This window comes from Marmota flaviventris, chromosome 1 (genome assembly GCF_047511675.1).
Source record: "Marmota flaviventris isolate mMarFla1 chromosome 1, mMarFla1.hap1, whole genome shotgun sequence".
Classification (NCBI taxonomy): Eukaryota; Metazoa; Chordata; class Mammalia; order Rodentia; family Sciuridae; genus Marmota; species Marmota flaviventris.
This window is the reverse complement of record NC_092498.1, coordinates 126,189,553-126,210,436: the sequence shown is the minus strand read 5'-3', so window position 1 is coordinate 126,210,436 and position 20,884 is coordinate 126,189,553. Positions and strand designations below refer to the sequence as shown.

The 20,884-nt window shown below is 53.0% G+C and overlaps 1 protein-coding gene across 1 annotated transcript in view; it reads left to right on the top strand.

Moving 5' to 3' along the window:
• The window catches only part of Tmem132c (transmembrane protein 132C), a 273,283-nt gene that overhangs the window by 159,662 nt on the left and 92,737 nt on the right, over positions 1–20,884 (top strand). Inside the window, exon 3 of the mRNA XM_027952017.2 lies at positions 20,615–20,755. Coding sequence (XP_027807818.2) covers positions 20,615–20,755 — 141 coding nt within the window. The remainder of the gene's footprint in view (positions 1–20,614; positions 20,756–20,884) is intronic.

The following is a 20,884-nucleotide window of genomic DNA, read 5'->3' as shown; positions in this document are numbered from 1 at the left end:
CCTACTGCAGAGGAGGGGACACAGGAGACAGGGGGGAGCAGGCTGATGCAGGTCCCAGGGAGAGCCCTCCTGGAAGGTGGCATTTACACAGAGACCCACATGAAGAGGGAAAGGAGTCATGTGATCAAGGGAGAGACAGCTCTGGGCAGAGGGAGCATCAAGTGGAAAGTACTAAAGGGGCCAGGGGCCAGGGGAGAGGCTCAGTGACCTCTGCTCCCTGCTCCGAAGCACAGAGAAGGAAGGGTCAGCGCCCATAGTAAATCACACTGACTGACATGAAGATCGCATCTCCTCCTGCCAAAGGAGGAAGCCGTGCCTCTCAGTCCCTTTACTGAGTCAGAAAGAGAATGAGACCCAGGAGAAGCTCTGTGCGGAGCGGCCTCCCGCCCCCTGGAGGGGAATCTTGGCTGCAGGGCTAAGCACCTTGGAGGGTTCTACTTAGTTAATATGCAGCCAGTTCTGCCAGACACCAGCTCTTGCAGGAGCCACCATGACATCTCCAATTATCATGGAAATTTTGTTCCTGAAGAGGAAGGGAGAAGTGATCAGAAGAGGTGACAGGTATGAAAATGAGATGTGGGCCCTGGAGAGATTTCTTTTCACCAAAGAGTCTTGAAGGGACCTTGCAGACATTTCCTTCACGGAACAAATACCTTCAAAATGTCCGGCCTCCCTTGGGTGCAATGCACACCTCCGTGATGACCAGTGGCAGGTGGTCTGGGGTGCACACCAGAGGCAAGGGAGGAGAGGCCTCTTCCATGGGGAAATAGCCCCCGACCAAGCCCACCCTGGAACATGGTTTTGCTCCTGGGGGTGGTCTTTTAGCTTCCCGATTTTCCAGGCTGAGCCACCTACCAAGTCCCACAGCCAGAGGTGCCATGGGTCTCCCAGCACCTAGAGTAATCTTTCCCCTTCCTGTGAGGACAGCAGCCTGGGATCCACTGATGGAGGACTGTCCACACTTAGGGCACTCCCGAAACCAGGCCCTGGAGAAGTTGACCAGAGTATTGTAACTGGGCAGCGCTCGGGGAAGGGAAGCAGCTCTCAGATGAGCCTGCATTGTGTTCCAACACCTCACCCAGGCCCCCCACTCCTCCCAGCGCTGACGGGCAGCCTCCAGTCCTCCTTCCACTGTCAGAGAAGGACACTGAGTCCAGGGAGTCCATCACCCAGGCCAGCGTCCACACTTCCCTACGCTCATTCCATTGATTCTTTTATTTGGATGTTCTTACATCTGGACAGAGGTGGGGGTGGGAGGAGCCATGCCATCTGTTCAATGTGCAGGACTTCCCCAGGTCTGACTTGACCCCCGGGACAAAGTTACCACCCAAGGAGCAAATGGGCATGTTGGCATCATTTATAAGGAAGAGCCTTGTGGTCCATGAGAAGTGGCAATAATGGAACCCCAGTGCTGAGTTCTGTCTGCGCCCTTACTGTAAGGACCGGGCAGTTACAACCATCAGTCCCTTGTGCCTCTGTCCCTCATTCGACAGATACTTTCCGAGTTCTAGTAGGCTGTGGAGATGTGAAGTGAACACAGCAGAAAAGATTCCCTGCTCCCTTGTAGTGTAGGAACCCAGACCATAAAACATGGAAACAGATGGCAGGCAGTTGGCCGTGGACTCTGAGTACAACACAAGATAACAACTGGCTAAGGCAGAATAGCTCGGCAGAACGAGGCACCCGCGTAGCAAAGTGGTGGAAGTCGTACCTCAGAGATGCCTCGATCCCTCACAGGTGAGATGAAACTGAAAGTGAGATGGTCCAAGGGGTGGATGGAAGGATGGACAGGTGGCAAGGCCAGGGGGCAGCAAGTGTGGGCTGACCACAGGTTCTGAGTGGTGGTTCGTGGTGCTGACTGACAATTCTTCTGACTTCTCTGTATGTTGGGACATTTTGCCATGAAGTTTGGGGACGGCCATTCGGAGGCCCTGCAGAGCCGTTGATGAGATCCTCATGCTCCACCCTGCAGCCTGTCTTTCCTCTGATGAAGGCAGTTATGGAAATGAGGGGCTTAGATGGGCAGGATGGAGCTGTGCTTCTGGGGGCTGAGTTATGTACGTAAAGCTTGCTGCCGGCCAGGAACACCTCGGACAGGTGCAGGAGGAGCGCGTCAGCCACCCACGAGCTTAGCCTCAAAGACCCGGACAACCTGTCAGCCAGAGACCTCCGGATTATGGTACGTGGAAAGTCCCTGCAAAGAACGTTGACCTTCGGATGCCAGAGTCCTCACCCTCAGGGAAAGCCTGGTTAAACTGCAGCCTTGTCCCTTTTATTAGAAAGGACATCTTATGCAGCACACACAGAGTCGCACAGAAGTCTGCGGCCCGGCCCTGCCCTCCGTAGCCCTCTGTGGATAAAGCTTGTATTTGCTGGGCCAGTGACTTATTTGTGCAGAAAATGAAATAATGTGCTCACTGTGAATGAGATGGACAGGGAAGGCACCTGGCGTGTGCTCCAGGAGTCTTTCAGGTTTGTCCAGAGCTGTTTTGAAGTCAATTCTGGGACTCAGGATGGCAGCTTGGATAGAAGCCAGGGTGCTCCAGTGCGGCTGCCCTGTACCTCGGATGCTGGGCCTGAGGCTTAGGGAGAGAGGGCTGCAATCACGGGAAGTGGCCCTGCATGGACAGGGCGGGGCTGCTGGCCACCCATGCCAAAAGCCCACCTCCTGTCTTCGCTGGATTTTAAAAGAAACGATGGTTACACTTTATTCATGTAAAAATCACCTGAAGGAGACCTTTCGTAAATTTTTGGAAATGTTACTTATAAAAGTGACATGTCCTTTTATCTTCAGTTTGGATATCAATTGCTTCCCTCACCCCTTTGAAGGAACCACACGTGTGGAAGATGCCTGGGGCACGTTCCAGCTTAGCTGCCTATGAGCTGCACAAGCCCACAGGAGGTGGCCTGTTTTCCTGCCCCGTGTCCCCAAGCGTCCTGAATATGAATAGCACCTCCCTCCCTAGTCCTGTGTGAGGGCTAGATGTATGTCTGGGGACCCTCGGGAAGTGCTTGGCAGTAGAGAGCAGAGCATTGTGTTGTTATACATGATGTGTGTGTTACACAGGAAGCACCACATTTGTCAGTGTTTCTGTGCTGGGGGTTAAACAGGCGCAGCATGTCCCACCACCTGTAGTACTGGACCTAGTGTCCTGGAGACTTCCACACAGGGACCTCTTCCGCCTCCTCTCCTTTATTATCTGTTCCCCGTTGACACTGGGACTGGATCGTCTTTTCCAAACCAGGTCTCCCTCGGGGCAAAGCATGGCCTCGGGGCAGGGACTCCAGGGCAGCAGGCCTGACGGGGCTGTCCTGAGCCCATGACATCTAGTCTCCCGAGGTTTATCCTCACCTCTGCACCCTGAGAGCACTCTGGTGCTCCGTGCTCTGCATCTCTCTGCACTGACTGGCGGGGGCAGCTGGCCGAGCCGAGAGGCAGGGCACCTTCACATTTCACACACACAAGGGGTGTCTGGGGCCCACCCAGGCACCTGCTCCTCTTCTGTGCTCTCAGCAATACAGATGCCATCCCAGAAGCCACTGCCCAAGAGCTCAGAGCCCTCATTCAACACGGCACATGTCCCTTCTGGGTGCTGTTGTCCCTACACCAGAGACTAGACGTCCAACGATATTGTCCTCTTTCTTCCTTCGACCATACACAGATTTTGCATTTTAACTAGGCACGAGATCACCTAGACTGAAGATTTCATCTCTCTTTTAATAATACGAATACAGAGTATATGTGCCTGTTTTCAGGTCACATCCTTAAAAAGTATGCATTTGTGTATGCCTTGCTCTTCCACTGGCTGGGATACAGACATGAGGACAGGTGTCTAAGGACAGCCACCTTAGACCCAGAGAGGAAAGATGTGTGTTTCATGGTGCTCTCAACCTCAGCACTATGGTCATTGTGAAGTGAGATGATTCTTTGCGGGATGGGGGAAATTTGTGTAAATCATAAGATGTTAAGCAGAACCTCTCGCCTTTCCCAGTAGATGCTAGAGCATACCACCCCAGGTATGATCATCAAAACTGACTCCAGACTTTGCCTGATATTCCCAAAGGACCAAACTCTTGTGTACCCAGATTGGAGAGATCCCTGTAGAGTGACTCTCTCTACTCCAAATGTCTGAATCTCTGGGTCGCAGCAGCATGGACTCCTGAACCCTAACTCACCTGTGTATCCATTTCCTCAGGTTACAGGGATCCATCCAGTTGCTGAGTATTACAGACAGTGTACCCTTGACCTGGATAGACACCCAGGTCACAGAGGGGAACCTGCATTTTTATTGAAAATCCACAGCCTGAATCTTTGAAAAAGGCAGAAGTTATAACAATGCCCAGGGATGGAATCTGGCACTCGGATGTTTTCTTCTTCTGTGATATTTTAAAAACATTTAAAACCCTTGTAAAATTTAAAAATAATGACATTTTGTTTTAAAAATCTGTATGGGTGGCTTAGTGTGCTTAGCAGTGGGGATGCGCAGCTAATGCGTGAGGAGCCCTCAGTGATGAGTTCCGGGGACTTGGTCTCCTGTCCTCACGGGCAGCTGGCTACCTGCAGCCTCAGGCAACGATCCCTGGGCAGAGCTGAGCAGGCCCTGTGCAGACCGTGGACACTGTTTTAGACCCAAACTCAGGACGGGGTGACCTGGCTTGTGGCCAGACAGGAGGACAGGAGCTGTGAACTCCACACTCTCTCAAGGGCAGGGGACACTCCCTGGAGCCATTGTTTCTGTCCTCTTAACTTCCCACAACAAGGAGCCCACACAGCCATCAGGAGACTGCTCTGCGCCCAGGATTCCCCTACAGCAGTTAAGGAGCCCCAAGGTTCTGCTTCCCGAGAGCACTCCTCAGCTAGATCCGCTCCAATGCAGCCTCCTCCTGAACAGGAAGGCTCTCCAGATCGCTAGTCCCACGTGTTAGTCACTTTGCATTACTGTGACCAGAACACGTGGCAGAAACAACTTAAAGAAGGGAAAGTTTATTCGGAGTCATGGTTCCGGAGGTCCAGTGCATGGTAGGCCACGTCCATTGCTCTGAGCCTAAGGTGAGGCAGAGCATCAAGGCAAGAGAATGCGGGGGAGAAGACTGCTCATGACAGCCAAGAAGCAGAGGGGGAGGAAGGGGCCACAGGGAAGATGACCCGTCCAGGGCAGCCCCATGACCCTCCTCCAGCCATCCCCACCCGCCCACAGTCACCACCCAGGATGGACAGGTTAGGTCCTAGCTCTCACTGTCATTTCCCCCCTGTAGGTTCCTGCCTTCACCCAGGAGCTTCGGGGGACACCTCATACCCAGACCCTAACACTCTCACCGGGCACAGTGGCCTCTCTGTCCCCCGCAAACCTCATTTTCTGCCGTCTCTGCCTGACATTTCTTGATGGTGTTGCTTTATTTTTGCTTCCTGTTGGATCTCAGACTCAGACTTCCTGTTGGATCATAGACTTGAGGTGTCTGTGCTCCGTCTCCAGCCAGCTTCCTCCCAGGGGAGCGACTGGGGTTTGCCGTGTTTGCATGGCGGCGAGGCTCATTTCTAAAATCCCTGGCAGACAGGTTAGCGCCTGCCATGTCAGAAGTGCACCTCTCTCCTCTGCTAAGCACGTCAAGCAGGTTTGATGCATCTTGAGGCTGTTGGAAATGACGACTGAAATGGGGTGGAAGGCGAGCTGAGCCAAACCTGGAGGTGGGAAGGTTCTGTTGTTATTGCTGCCATTGACCATTGACGTTGAAGTGTCACTGGCATTAGAAAAGACACTCGTGGTTTCCAGCCATAGAGTCCCCGCCCAGATTGTTGAAGATGATCCAGCAGGTCCACCTCCAGGCACCAACACAGGAGAATGGAAAGGAGGGACCAAGAGGGGGACAGGTTCTCAGCAGCACCGTGCACCATAGCCAGAAGGTGGGATCACCAAGGGTCCACCAGCAGATGAGCAGTGAGCACAGCATGGTCCACACACACAAGGAACAAAGTTCTGACTCATGGAGCAACATGGGTGGCCCTTGAGAACATCACACTAAGTGAAATAAGCCTGTCCCCAAAGGACAAATACTGTGTTTCCACTTAGGGGTCCCCAGAGCCGTCAGATCCATGGAGGCAGAGGACAGAGTGTCAGGTCGCAGGGTCTGGAGGGAAGGCAGGGGCTTACTGTTTAAGGGGCACAGAGCTCCGGTTTTGCAAGTTGAAACGCTGAGCTGTGGGTGCCTGCCTAGCACACATCATGCCTGGGTCTATGCCCAGTACCCCAGGAAAAAAAAAGAAAAACAGTTCAGATGCTAAATTTAAATTTTACCTTGCTTTGCCACAATTTACCACTTCATTTTAAAAGGGTTACTGGTCCACTCTCCAAACTGCAAAGTCTGGGAGCAGATCTTGTTCCAAGCAGAGCTGGATCTGGGGTTCACAGAGTACCATCAGGAATCTGCCTCTCTCTCCATCCTGCAGGAACTTCCCACAAGAAAGATCAGGGCCCCCCTCTGTCCTCAGCAGCTCTCGCCCAACAATCCTTGAAAGGAACATTCTTTTCATTTTCTATGTCAGAGAAAAAGTCTCTAAAGAACTCTGATAGGCCAAGCCCAGGTCATGGTGCCTGAATGCACCAATTGCTCCCATGGTGGATACAAGCCCCAGCATGGAACAAGCTGAAATTGGTCCCTGAAGGACAGGGCCTCTGAAGGAAAGGGACTATTTCACAGTCCAAGGCTACCGAAGCCTTGATCCAGGAGGGACTTTGTGAAAGACGGTGCTGAGCACTGTTCCAGTCCCCGTGTGGGCGTAGAGTGCAGGCAGGCGGTGTCTCAATACCCACAGTGACACAGCAAGGACACAGGTGCTGCTGGGCCCTGAGTATCAGCCACCAGAATTGTCCCACATGCTCTCTGGCCGGCTCCAGCCCTACGTAGCTCACCTATGACTGTCAGTTACGGCTCTGGATATTAGTTCTCTCTTTTGTTGTTCACCTTTTCTTCAGCCAAGAATATAATTGCCATCCTAAGAGCGAGCTGTCCCTGAATTCTGAAGTTGGCAGCTCATGATGAGAGTTCAGGGGAACCTCCTCTCCAGGCAGGATTCAGGGGTGGTTTTCCTTCTTTCTTACCAAAGGCACAGGTAGGAGCAACAGGTCTCCCCATAGGTAGAGCATCAGCCCCATAGATATGCCGGCTGATATGGTCGATGCCAGCTGTGTCCCCAGCCAGCCAAGAAACACCATCACGACACCTGGGCAGCTTCCCTATCCTGACTGTCCCCAGAGTTCTGGGGGTGTGAGAATGCCCTTCCTCGAGGTGTGGAAGCCCCCTACCCCCGTGACTGTCCATTGTTGCTAGCCTGACCCAGAGGAGCTTCCCAGGGAATTGGGACAGTGACCTTCGGGGGCACCGCTTCAACGCAGGCAGCCATGTCCCCCTCCACTGCTGACAGGAGCTATGCTGGCACACAGGTGGAGCACCTGGCCTCAGAAGGTGACCGTTCCTGAAGTCATGACAGGCCTAAGGCTGATCTCTCCTGCCAGCTAGGCCCTCTCCATCGCCATGATAGTGAGGGGGTCCTCTGGGCCATGAGAGCAGCGGGAAGTCTTCTAAGTGTGTTTCAGGGGCCACCTTCCCTGGAGAGCATTCTTTGCCATTATGCACGCCCCGCCCTCTTTCCCTTTCTTTTGCTGTGGGTAGTGGAGAGTGTGGTACCTGCCGAGGGCTCTGGTGGTAGCCTGGAGCAGTGGAGGAGATCCCAGGGCACCGCTGGGGCACCAGCCCAGCTCCAGCCAGCTTGCAGACACCGGTCCTTTTCCTTAGGCATTTCTTGAGCTGACTCTTGGAACCTGGAGCGCTACTATCAATAACAGTAAGTGCTCCAAGTCCTTCAAGTCCTCAGAGTGCTCTCTATCAGTGAAACCCCATGTGTGATCTCAGTCTTGCCCAAATCCTCTCAAGAGATCTAATTGCTCAAGGTGTGAGATTAGGATGCAGATTCTGGACCCACATGCTTGCTCCCTTCCAGCTGTGGGCAAAGCCTCTCAGTGCCCCAAGCTCCCGAGAGGGCAGGACCTTCCCAGCTGGCAGCCTGGACCCTGCCGAAGCCGCCTGCCACCCACCTAGAGTCCAGGGTGCCCAGTTGCATGAGACCACCGCCACCCATTGGAAGGGCCTGCATGCGTCCACACAGCAGGGGAACCAGGTAAACACGAGCTGCCTTGGAGGAGCTCACACTCCAGAACCCCATTCTCCCCCAGGCCCGACCACCTGCTCAGCCTGCTCCCCTGAGAGCAGAGAGCAGACGCCATGGAACTGCCCAGCCTACAGCGGAGCCCTCTGTGCAGCCACCCAGGTCTGTCTCTGTACATCAGAAAAGAGGGCCTGGGCCAGCTGGAGGGCGATGGCTCAGCACAGGAGTTTCTGGAGGTCAGGCCAGGGCCGGGCACTGCTCCCAGTCCTCAGAGTCCTGCAGTGTGCAGAGAGGGGCACGGTCCCCCATCCTCATCTCTCAGAGCCCTAAAGGCACTGTGGGCTAGGTGGTTCGTAGGCCACAGCAATGACTGGCTGGTGGGTCTGGAGGCTGGAGTCCAGGTGTCAGCAGGTCCCGTGTCTAGGGAGGGCTGCTTCCTGGTCATTGAGGTGCTTTTCTACCCTGTCCTTATGTCAAGAGAGGGAGGAGAGCTCCCTGGAGTCTCTCACAAGGGAACTAATGCCCAGGACCTCACGGCCTCCCAGGGGCCCCGCCTCCTTCAGCATCGCAGTGCTGGCCAGGTTTCCACCTGGGGTGTTGGGGCAGCACAGACCTTACGCTGCAACACCCTTGCTCAAGGTACCTCCCAGTGGGGGAGACAGGTTAGCAAACGCTGATCAACTGTGTGCGGACTGTTTGATAAAGACTGTGGAGAAAGATAAAGTGGGATCGGAGGATGAGCGGATGAAGCAGATCCTGCTCTATGTGCCCTTCCCCAAGGCAGACTGGATCAGAGGGGAGGTGGGACCTGACTAAGCAGGATATGTGAGGGAAGGACACTCAGGAGGAGGGAACGGAAAGAACAGAGCTCAGAGGCTGGACCTTTGTCCAGCCACATTGTCACAAATGGGGGCTGCAAAATGAGGTCCAAGGGACAGGAGTAAGGGAGAGCGTGGGAAGCAGGGACAACACATAAACATGGCACAGGTGGGACCTAAGCTTGGGCAGGGGGACCCTGTCACGCATGGCTTAACCCATTCCACCCTGCTGGCTTCCTGGAAAGACACAGAAAGGCACCTTGGCCATGGACCTCTGGTTACCCTCCAGCAGCCGAGAAGGGGGACCCAGGAAGTTTGAGCAGGGAGCGGAAAACAGCAGTGAGTGGCGGTGTCCACGCGTGCACGCCCGCAGGATGAGAACCAGAGAGCCTAGCTCCTGGGGCTGGGAACCTGGCAGAGATGGGTGCTGGCCCATGGGGACCTGGAAGCCGTCCTCCATCTGTAGGAGTTATCACACACGACTTTCCCTCCCTTGCCTGGAAAGCAGGGCTGCAGAGACTCAGGCTCCTTCAGGGGTGAATTAGTAGGTCATCCTTGTCAAATATTAATGCACCAGCTGCACCGGAGCTGCCTGCCTCCTGCGGGAGCCCCTCCGTGCCTGGCCCTCAGGCCTGCACAGAAGGCAGGCACCTGCTCAGAGGTACTTAAAGAGCCACGAGGCCGTTGATGGACGCCTTCGAAGTCCTTTTTGCAGTTCATTATTAATGCGTTTGTTTTGCACCAGTGACTCAGGGCCAAAGAGCAATCCAGTGGCCTCTCAAGTCAGCAGTGGGGGAGGGGTAGCTGTGTGTGTGCGTGTACGTGCTTGTGGGGGAAGGCGTGTGACCCTCAGATGACTTTTCTGCCCACGTGGCCAAAGCATGGCTTCTGGAAGCACACTGGCCAGCCAACACCTGCTCATGGGCTAGCTGACCCTTTACTTCAGAACAGAGGATGGGTAGTTAGCGCCCTGGAGTCTGATGGGGTGGGTCACCACGCACTGCTGCCTGGTCCTTGTGTGATCTTAAAGGTTTCTTGGCCATTCTGGCTCTTATTGATTTATTTTTAATCATCTGTATAAAAGGGTGATGTAGCAATGGGATCTACTCAGGGAACTTGTTAGAAGATTTAAAATAGAATAAAATAAAACCGCTTAGCAGAGACCTGACGGCTTGAGATGTAGTAAAGCGGGCAGCTGCTGGGGTGTTCGCTGGGCGTGACATTACAGCAGAGACCAGGCTCTTGCCGTTCCCCTGCTGCCACAAGAACCCAGGATTGGAGCAACAGTGGAGGATGGGCTTTGCTTTCCGCTGGTCGGGATTCTGACTCTGACCCCCAGGGGAGTGTCACCTCTGGGATTTGGTGTTCTGGCTCATCACTGTCTGTGATGAAGCCCCCAGACCACAGCATGAGCCACTCTGCCGCTCTGCTGACGGCTTATTCTATAATTTAAAGGCTTATTCAGTGCCGGGATACACTGAAGCAGGGTGGGGAGGCCACAGCGACTCTCTATCCACACACGTGGGAGCCAGCATGACCTCAGAGGAGCGGCTGCTCCGAGGTGCTAAGGGAGCGTGTGAATCTGTCCTGGTAATTAGATGACGCTTCCTTGGCTTGCCAAGCTCACTGGGCCGGGCTCTGCTTGCTTTGCCTTTGAGCAAGATTTCTCAATCTCACTACTGCTGACATTTGGGGCCAGATAATTATTCGTGTCTGGAAGGGGGGCTGTCCTGTCCATTACAGGGTGCTTAGCAACATCCTGGCTGCTGCCTGCCAAATGCCAGTGTCACTGCAGCTCCTCCTGAGGACATCCCAAGCGTCCCTTGAAGGGCAGCACTGCCTCAGAGCACAGCTCTGAGTGGTGTTCGGGCAGGGGGTAAAAGCAGGGTGGGGTGAGGATCCCTCCATGACACACCCCACGAAGAGCTTTGTATTCAGGGACACAGGTCTCATGGTTGAGGCCAAGTTGCATTAAACTGCTGGGACTCTTCAGGGATTTTAGTTTCAAGGCTGTGATTCACTTTGCATTTTGACCCTTCTGGAGCAGAACATCGTCTGGCAGTCACTCCAAATGGGACCCAGGCTGCTCTTCTGACAGGCACTGGTATCTCCTGTGCCCTGGGCGGTGCCTGCCTCCTCAGCAACATTGTACATGGAAACAGGGTGACGCAGGCAGGACCCCTGCCCTCGGCACCCCTCCCTAAACTCCTCACCCATGCTTGAACCTGCATCTAACCACATTCCTGGAGCTGACACCAGCTTAAGGGAGACACGGAGGATGGAAGAAACCCAGTGAGGGCAGCAGAACCCAGCAGACAAATCCATAATGAGGACATTCTACAAGTCAAGGACTCAGTGTCCCTCCAAGAATCAATCCCATGAAAAGGGGGCTAGAGCATTAATAGAAAACAGATGTAAGAATATAACAACCAAATGGCCTAGGTAACCTTGTTTGGATTCTGAAGAGTCCAAACCTTTGAAATAATTAGGGAGATTCTCACACTAAGAGATCAGACCTATCAGATCGTTAGGGCTGATAATGACAAAGTGATTGTGTTTAGAAAAAAAATTCTCCTCCTGCCCCTCCGTCTGGTGTTGGGCCACACTCCACTGGACATGGAAGGGAAGGGATCCCAGAGTGGTTCTAGGTAGAGGTCAGTCACCAAGGGCACGATCCAGGTAAGGAAGAAGGGCAGGAGCTGGACAGGGAAGCCAGATCACAGAGTGGGCACGTGAGAGTCCCCAGCTGCACAATCAGACTCTGCTGGACTTTGGAGCTAATGGCACAGGGCAGTAATCGCTATGCACGGTGTGGGAACATTCTCTGTGAGTCAGCCCAGCAATGATGCAGTGCCCCTGGCAGCGGTGTGCAGGAGCAGGGGTTTTCTGGGGAGCAGGCGTTGATTTACACCTGCCAATTACGGGGGTATAAATACTCCCAGCAAAGCCAAAGTCAGGGTCAGAGTCAGGTGTCGCTGAGCACAAGGCTGGGAGGACTTGTCCCTTAACCCTCCACTGTATGCCACCTCCTCTGCACAGACAGATGTCAGTACCTCAAGGGCCTGCACAGTAGTAAATTGTGATAAAATGTCCAGGAAGTAGTGAGTCTTGGGCATATCTTATACTCATTCGTCAATGGTGAGTGTGATTTATGTTTGTGTTTGGCAACTAGTTTGCAAATATCCTAAAATCCTCACATCCAGCATAGCAGTGGCCTATGCCATTGCCTACACCTTCAAGAAGAGAACGGTAAGATGGGGAGGCGGAGGTAGGAGTCAGGCTATGGAAGCGCTTATCTTATGAACGAGCATCCCATGTGCTGAGTTTTAGTAGAGGGGTGGCCCACGGCTGGGGCCTGGAGGAGAAGTACTGGAGCCAGAGTAGAGCTGTGCTCAGGACACCCTGCCTTCCTCAGAGTTCTGATGAGTCACTGGGGAAAAGCTGACCAGTGTTCACCAAGCCGTGCAGAAGGTGGAAAGGTGCTGGGTAGGAAACCTTTGCCTGCAGCTGTTTTCACAGTGCCCTGCAAGAGGTGGGAGGGGGAAGTTCTGTGTGCTGGGAAGAGCCGGGCCTCAGGGGATCCACACATACGCACCAATGCGCAGTTGCATGCAGGCGGGTGCACACGTGTGCACAGGCATGCGTGTGCATCCAGCTTCTCTTAAGAAACTGGAGGGAAGCTCATTATGGCCTTGGAACCGATCCCTGCCACCTCACTTCCTGGGTTCTCCATTTCCATTGAGAGGAGCCAGGTAATTTAGGAGCCATCAGAGGGATGGCATAGGTGGACAGGAGACGGGGTCACGGTGTAGAAAAGGACACTGCCCAGCTGGCTCCAACTCCAGAAGTCGTGGTGGAATAAGGTGACTGTGTTCCTGGGGCTCCTGGTAGAGAAAGGAAGATGGAAAGAAAATCACATAACTAAAAACAGCCACGAGTCTTCTCAATATTACTACCCAGGGTAGTAAAAGTACCACTGCTGAGGATTCCGTCCTCCTTTGTTTTGAAAGATGGTCTATACCAAGCTGACATTAAGCAGGAAACTCTGCCTTTTTAAATTATATCCCCCCCGTGCCTGCCAGAGTGTGGTATTATGCTAGTAGCAAGAGATGCTGCTTTATAAGATTCATGAACAGTTTTTTTTTATTTGCACTATTACTTTGTTGTGCATATAGGGAAAAAGTTTGTTTTTCGTGATTGCATATATAGTTCTTTTTAAAATATTTTTATTTTATTAATTTATTTTTATGTGGTTCTGAGGATGGAACCCAGGGCCTCACATATGCCAGGCAAGCCATCTACCACTGAGCCACAACCCCAGCCCCTATAATTCTTTTTTAAAATAACTTTTCTGCAGTAAACAAAGAGGGAGATAGCTAATATTTTTAAAATATTAAGTAGGTGATATTATAGGTAGAGTATGAACATGCCAGCAATTTGGGGGTGGGCCTCCAGTGGCTCACCTTGAGGGACCCCAGTGCATTGTGTATGTCAAAACTCCACATTTCAGCATGAGTCCCTGATGTTCCGGGGGACCAAGCTGACCTCCAAGTTCATGGAAGCAGCAATGGCATTCATGCTATTTAGTTAATATGTGCACCTCCCCGACTTCTGTGCTTTGAAATGCTGGAAACACAGCCCCTCCTGGGGACTGAAGCAGTCAGGTTAGTGGGTGGATGTAGATTTGAACTTCTGGGTCTTGTTGCCCTGGGGGCCAAGCACCAGGGAATTACACGTCCCCGGACGGCAGGCACCACTGCAAAGGACCTGTTTCTTAACTGCAGAAGCCGTTGTGAATACGGAGCAGGAGGTTTTCCTGTCGTGGGGCCCAGGGCCAAGCCGCTGGAGAGCCCTGGATTGACAGGCTGAGCATGCGGGACAGTAACCTGCTTGTTCCGTCTCCTCATGACTGTGCTTTCTGGTGGCTGCTCCCAGGGGCCAAGCTGGCCTGGGCTCCACTTTTCTCGCCTCTTTCCCTCCATGTTAACAGTATGGGTTTGCAGAGGCTGCTGTAACAAGGTAACACAGACTGGGCCCCTTGAACCAGAGAAATGTCCTCTCTTCCCATTCTGGGCAAGGGTGGGGTGTGAGGCCAGGGAGTTGGTAGGGTGCTGCCCTGAGGCCGAGAGGGAGGCTCCTGGCCTTCCCTCTGGCTGTAGGAAGTCTGGCCTTCCGGTCCTGATGTCATTATCCCAGGCAGAGTCTGTCTCCAATCTCGCCTTTGTGAGCACAGCATTTTGTCAGGTACCCCCTGATGGTCTCCACAAAGCCCCTGTCTCCCCTGAGGCCACACTGCAAGGTACTGGGAGGCTGGGACTCAGCTCCCCGAGTCTTATGGTGTTGCTTCCTCTGTAACACGCTCTGAGGCTCAACTCAGCTTCTGAGCAGGGGCCAGAGACCCAGCGGGACCTGAAGAAGCCCACGTCCCACACATTTGCTCACCCCAGCACACCCATGTCCCCAGAGGGTGCTTCACCACGAGGGCATTGCCGACCAGAGAGGCCCCCTCACCGTGGAAAACAGTCTGCCCATGGTCAACATCCGCTGTGGACCTGGTCCCCTAAGTGGCTCTTAGTCACCCCCGTATTATGTCTCAGCCACGTTCATTTTGAAAAAAAGGGGATTATTTTGCTATGGCTTTTAACCACTGGGACTGAGTGCAGGCTATGAAGCTGCTGTGCAGAAGGCATGAGCCCACCCAGGTCCCCACAGGCAGGCCCACCCCTAAGCCCTGTGCAGGGGCATCCAGCATCCAGCACCATGCCAGGAACGGTCGGGGCCGATGGTGACGTGGCGAATGAAAGATGGCCGCCTCTGTGTCCTTCAGCTGAGTCCCTGAGCTGGAATCATCTCCCCGGTGACCCGCAATGGAAGTCCCACAAATCAGTGTTGTTTCAGTCAGCTTTTTTGCTGCTGTGACTAAAAGACCCGACCAGAACAATTTTAAAGGAGGAAAAGTTTATTTGAGGGCTTGTGGTTTCAGAAGTCTGAGTCCATGGACATCTGGCTCCATCCCTCAGGGTCCAAGGTGAGGCAGGACATCGTGGTAGAAGAGTGTGGCAGAGGAAGTGGCTCCCAAGATGATCAGGAAGCAGAGACTCCACTCGCCAGATACACCTAAGCCACGCCCCCACTGCCCACTCCTCTAGCCACATCCCATGTGCCTCCAGTCACCACCCAGTTAATTCCATCAGGGATTAGTTCACTGACTAGGTTAAGGCTATACCCCAATGACTCCTCCTCCAAGCCTCCTTGCATTGTCTCACATGTGAGCTTTTAGGGGACACCACGTCTAAATCATAACAGGGTTCCAAGAAACCAAGCCGCACTTTGTATAGGGAATGATGAAGAAAGTCCTGGGCAACTCCCAAGGCAGGGCCAAGTCTGCCCCTGCACCGTGGCCCACTGTCCTTTCCCTCCCTGTGTCCATGCTGAGAAAGGTCAGCCTCTTACGAAGCCACTTGCCCACCATCTGTGCCTGTTACCTAGAAGCCAGGCGTCCTCCAAGTCCTCTGACTTTGTGTGTGTGTGTGTCTGTGTGCTGGGGATGGGACCCAGGGCTCTTCCACTGAGCCAAACCCTCCGCCCTACTTCCACAGAATTTTTAATGCTGACTCTGATTGCAAAACTTCTGATCCAAAAACCCAAACTCCAGGCACACTTTACCCCTGAAGTAGACAGTAGCCCTGGTTGTCATCAGAGGACACACCTGACCACCAGTGGCCTCCCATACCCGCCACCACCTCCGTGGCCACTTCCCCCACCCCAAGACCAGCATCACCCATGGTGGAGTCCCCCACCTGTGTGAACTCCTGAGTGGGGACAACAAATGTAGCTTCAGTGAAATTTGGAATTTGAGCAAAACCCAAATGCGAGAAAGGCGATGTTGCCTGCCGCCTTCATGTGCAGGGTGGGAGATGGAGTCCTGTAGGGGACAGCAGGTGGCACATTCCCTGTGCTAGGAGCAAAGGGCTTTCCCACGCGGGTGCATCTCTAGGTATTGGCCCTCACACGCAGGGTGGCAGGAGTATTTAGCAAATCACTTTAACATGAGACTCAGATCGCTCTAGAGAAGATGGGCTGTGGCTGAGAGGCTTGGGCTGCCCTGCGGCTCATTTGGACACCCTTGAGTCAGGCAGGGGAAGGTTGATTCATAACTACCTCCCCCACCTCCTGGTGACCACCCAGCAATGGCCTTCTCAGATCTGAATAGCCTTTAGCTGATCCCTTGAGCTGCTTGACTCTGGGAGACAAGCAGGGCAGGAGCGTGTGTGTGAGTGTGTGAGTGTATGTGTGTGCAACTGTTTTAGCAGTTCCTCTCATAAGATGCAAGCGTGCGTGAATGTTAAGTCAAGCAGTCATACGTGAATCTTGAAATGATACAAGAGAACAGAGCTGTTTTCAGGATTAGGGTGGGGATGGGCCACCATGGAGAGGTCAGGAGGGTCCCCTCTGTGGCCGGGGAACAGCTCCGTGTCTTGCTTGTGCTGCGGTTCCCTGACTCCACGCGCCTGCAGTTCATAAAGGAAGAAGGTCTGTGAGTGCCGGAGCCTGGGGTCCTTCCCCCATGGGTGGTACTGTACCAACACATCTCCTGACCTTGACCGTGAACCGTGACTGTGTGTGGTGTCCACATGGGGGCAAACTGGGTCAAGTGCACAAGGAACTCTGTAGTTTTAATTTATTTATTGCAACTCTTGTTAATCTCAAGTGATTTAACTATTTCAGAACTGAAAGTGTCACAGCTGCTCCATTTCTCTGCCCTGCAAAGTGCCCTCTTTGTCTGGTGTTTACATCTGTGTCACTAAGTGACATGCGGGTGTAGATATTTCTCAATTCCTCCTGTTTGAGCTTTGGACAAAATCTACAGATTTCCCACTGTGGAGGGTCAAGCCAGATTTCACCCTTCTTCCCTACACCAGTGCCCTCCCTTCTAGCTCTTTCCCTCCAGGGTAATCATCCCATTTTGTTCCGATTAGTACTGAGTGTTGAAAATACTGTAAATGTGTGTGTGAATCGTGGCAAAATGGAGTATTAAATCATGATGACTTTTCCTTTTTTGCATAATGTTTTACAGTTACAATCCAAAGCTGATTTGTTCTATTCTTTTCCTTGATTCTCAGTGTATTTACCTTTTCTTCATTGCCAGGATCTCCAATAGTTGTTTAAATCCTTTGTGAAGCAGCCATTCACGGTGCATTTATTAGGAAACTGCAGCTTCCAGGAAAGGTCTCTGCTGGTGTATTCTGAGTTACCCAGGGGTAACTGCCATCGCCGGAGCCTCTGCCTCTGCTGTACTCTGGGTCGTCTTGTGACCTCTGGGATGACCCTCTGGGTGGGTGGAGCACTTCCCAGACATTTCCCAGCCTGGGTATAGGAAATAAAGTTTCCGAGAACTCACGTGTGTAGAAGCATTGAACTCACGAATTGGCTGGAGGCAGGAATCCAGGTTGGAAAACCCCTCCCATTTCTAGGTCCCCTGAGGCTGTTCTCTCTGGAGCCTGCGGCCTTGGCCCGTGTGCCCAGAGCTCTGATGTGTTCTGAGTGCCCAGCCTGCTGTGCTGCGGTCTTCACTTCATGTGACGATGCCGGGTGGGCTTTTCCTCTCTGAAAACGGCTGGCCTCCAAGTTGGGGGAATGTTCTTGAAGTGCTCCCCAGGAACGCTCTCTCTCCTCTCTGTGATTCGCATGTGGAACTGGGAAGCTGCTCTCTTGGTTTCCTGTGTCCCTGTCTTCCACCTCCTGTCCTCACCTCCTTGGAGGCTCCCTCTGGGTTGTCCCTCCAACCCTCCGTGCCTCTTCCCTTCCCTGTGGTCTTTTAGTAACAGAAACTCAGGCCTATGGTTGGGACACGCAGGTGGCAGTCTCATGAGAGGGAACCTGTTTCAAGTGGCCCCAGCCACAGTGCTGTAGGACTTTGCTTTAGGACAGTGGAATTCTCTAGAATCCTATATTTTTCCTGGAAGGTGAAGATCCAGCTTGGAAAGAACTGGGAATAGTGTTCAGTGTGCGCAGATCACGCCTTTGCAGTGAGGGGCCCCTGTTCTCTACTCGTCTTGGTACGTGGGCCCTGTGTGGAGTTCAGGCAGACCCCCCTGCAGGGACAGGGAGGCGTGCTAGTAGGGCTGCCTCCTAAGCAGATCCTGGCTCTAACCCTCTGTATTTATGAACTGCTCTCAGAGCCAGCTGGTGCCCTGGGCCCCTGTGGCTTGTGCCGCTCTTGTCCCAACTCTTCTCACTTGCGGCTGCCGAAGTGCTGCTCATCCATCTCTCCTGCAGAGCTTGGTTTTCCCAGGTTCCAGACCTGTTGCCAGGTGGAGTCTCCTCTCCCTACAGGGGGCTCTCGTGCCTTTGACTCAGTCCTTTGCCCTCCTCTAAGTGGGATCAGGGGCGAGAGTCCCCCAATGTTTGCGCTCAATCCCGTGCTTTTCTCAGCAGCTTAGTGGTGACACAGAGGTCCTGAGAGCTGGCTGGGGGTGAGGAAATGACAGCAGCAGGAGAGGCTGTCTGCCTGCTCTCAGGGTCCTGGTTGGCTTTGGCAGAGTGGGACTCAGCCTCCAGACTGAGCAGGAGACACCTGGAGAGGCGGGGACACGGCGGGCTGTCCTTAGGAGTGTTCTGTGTGGCTGATGCTACCCCCTGTGCTCCTGTGTGTTGACACATTCAAACACCAGCATTACATTGGGGGTGTTATGCCCACCCCCTCTCTTTTTTTTAAATTTTTTTTATTATTATTGTTCAAAACATTACAAAGCTCTTGACATATCATATTTCATACATTTGATTCAAGTGGATTATGAACTCCCATTTTTACCCCGTATACAGATTGCAGAATCACATCGGTTACACATCCACTTTTTTACATACTGCCATACTAGTGTATGTTGTATTCTGCTGCCTTTCCTATCCTCTACTATCCCCCCTCCCCTCCCCTCCCCTCCCCTCCCATCTTCTCTCTCTACCCCCTCTACTGTCATTCATTTCTCTCTTGTTTTTTTCCCCTCACTTCCTCTTATATGTAATTTCGTATAACAATGAGGGTCTCCTTCCTTTATCATGCAATTTCCCTTCTCTCTCCCTTTCCCTCCCCCCTCTCGTCCCTGTTTAATGGTGATCTTCTTCTCATGTTCTTCCTCCCTGCTCTGTTCTTAGTTGCTCTCCTTATATCAAAGAAGACATTTGGCATTTGTTTTTTAGGGATTGGCTAGCTTCACTTAGCATAATCTGCTCTAGTGCCATCCATTTCCCTGCAAATGCCATGATTTTGTCATTTTTTTTAGTGCTGAGTAGTACTCCATTGTGTATAAATGCCACATTTTTTATCCATTCATCTATTGAAGGGCATCTAGGTTGGTTCCACAGTCTAGCTATTGTGAATTGTGCTGCTATGAACATCGCTGTAGCAGTATCCCTACAGTACGCTCTTTTAAGGTCTTTAGGGAATAGTCCAAGAAGGGGAATAGCTGGGTCAAATGGTGGTTCCATTCCCAGCTTTCCAAGGAATCTCTATACTGCTTTCCAAATTGGCCACACCAATTTGCAGTCCCACCAGCAATGTACAAGTGTACCCTTTTCCCCACATCCTCGCCAGCACTTGTTGTTTGACTTCATAATGGCTGCCAATCTTACTGGAGTGAGATGGTATCTTAGGGTGGTTTTGATTTGCATTTCTCTGACTGCTAGAGATGGTGAGCATTTTTTCATGTACTTGTTGATTGATTGTATGTCCTCCTCTGAGAAGTGTCTGTTCAGGTCCTTGGCCCATTTGTTGATTGGGTTATTTGTTATCTTATTGTTTAATTTTTTGAGTTCTTTGTATACTCTGGATATTAGGGCTCTATCTGAAGTGTGAGGAGTAAAAATTTGTTCCCAGGATGTAGGCTCCCTATTTACCTCTCTTATTATTTCTCTTGCTGAGAAAAAACATTTTAGTTTAAGTAAGTCCCAAGAATCAACAAATGGGACCCACCCCCTCTCTTTACAGAGGAGGGGAGGGAGGCAACAGAGACATCCTAAATGTGACATAACCCAGCACTGCTGACCTTTGGCTTCTTCTGTGTTGTGCAGCTCTCGGAGGCCTTGCAGGCTGCTTGGCCTCTATCCACTAGATGACATCACACCCACCCCAGCTGCGATGACCCAGAATGTCTCCAGACATGTACAAACATGCCCAGCAGGACTTGCACTTGGATTGAGGACAGCTAACCCTGGCAGTGTGCCCAAACTAGCTGCCATTCTAGTGCTGGTCTAAGGAACATCTGGGTTCCCCTCCCCCACCTGGCGCAGAACAGGAGGTACCTGTCTCCCTGGTCTGCAGCAGGTCTCCCCCTCCCCTCCCCCTCCACCCCTGGCCCAGGGCAGGAGGTACCTGGCTCCCTGGTCTGCAGCAGGTCTCCCCCTCCCCTCCCCCTCCCCCACCTGGCCTAGAACAGGAGATACCTGGCTTCCTGGTATGCAGTGACAGGTCTCCTCACTTCCCCCTCCATCCTCCTCCCCTGCCCCCACAGCCACCATCTTGCACACCGACTGTGAAAATATGGGCAAGCGGAAAAGGAGCCACGCAGCAGCTTCGGGGAGCCGGGCACCTTTGGGAAGGACAGTCTAACACTGCGGTTCTCACTGTCTCCATCCGCAGGGCCAAGGTGAAGAAGGGTGTGAACATCCTGAGCGCGTGGACCAGCGAGCCCCGGCAGTGGGACGTGAAGCAGGAGGTGGGGAACGGCGGGAAGCACGCCACCGCCACCGTGGCCTGCCAGCGCCTGGGCCCGCGCAACAGGTAAGTGCCCTGTGCTGTCCCAGCCCAGCCTCGCTTGGGGAGGCTCAGGCCTGGCCTCCACCCATGGGCAGAGCTGTGACCCTGGGCAGCGGTGGGCAGCACTGGGGTGCCTGAGCCATCCCACCTCCC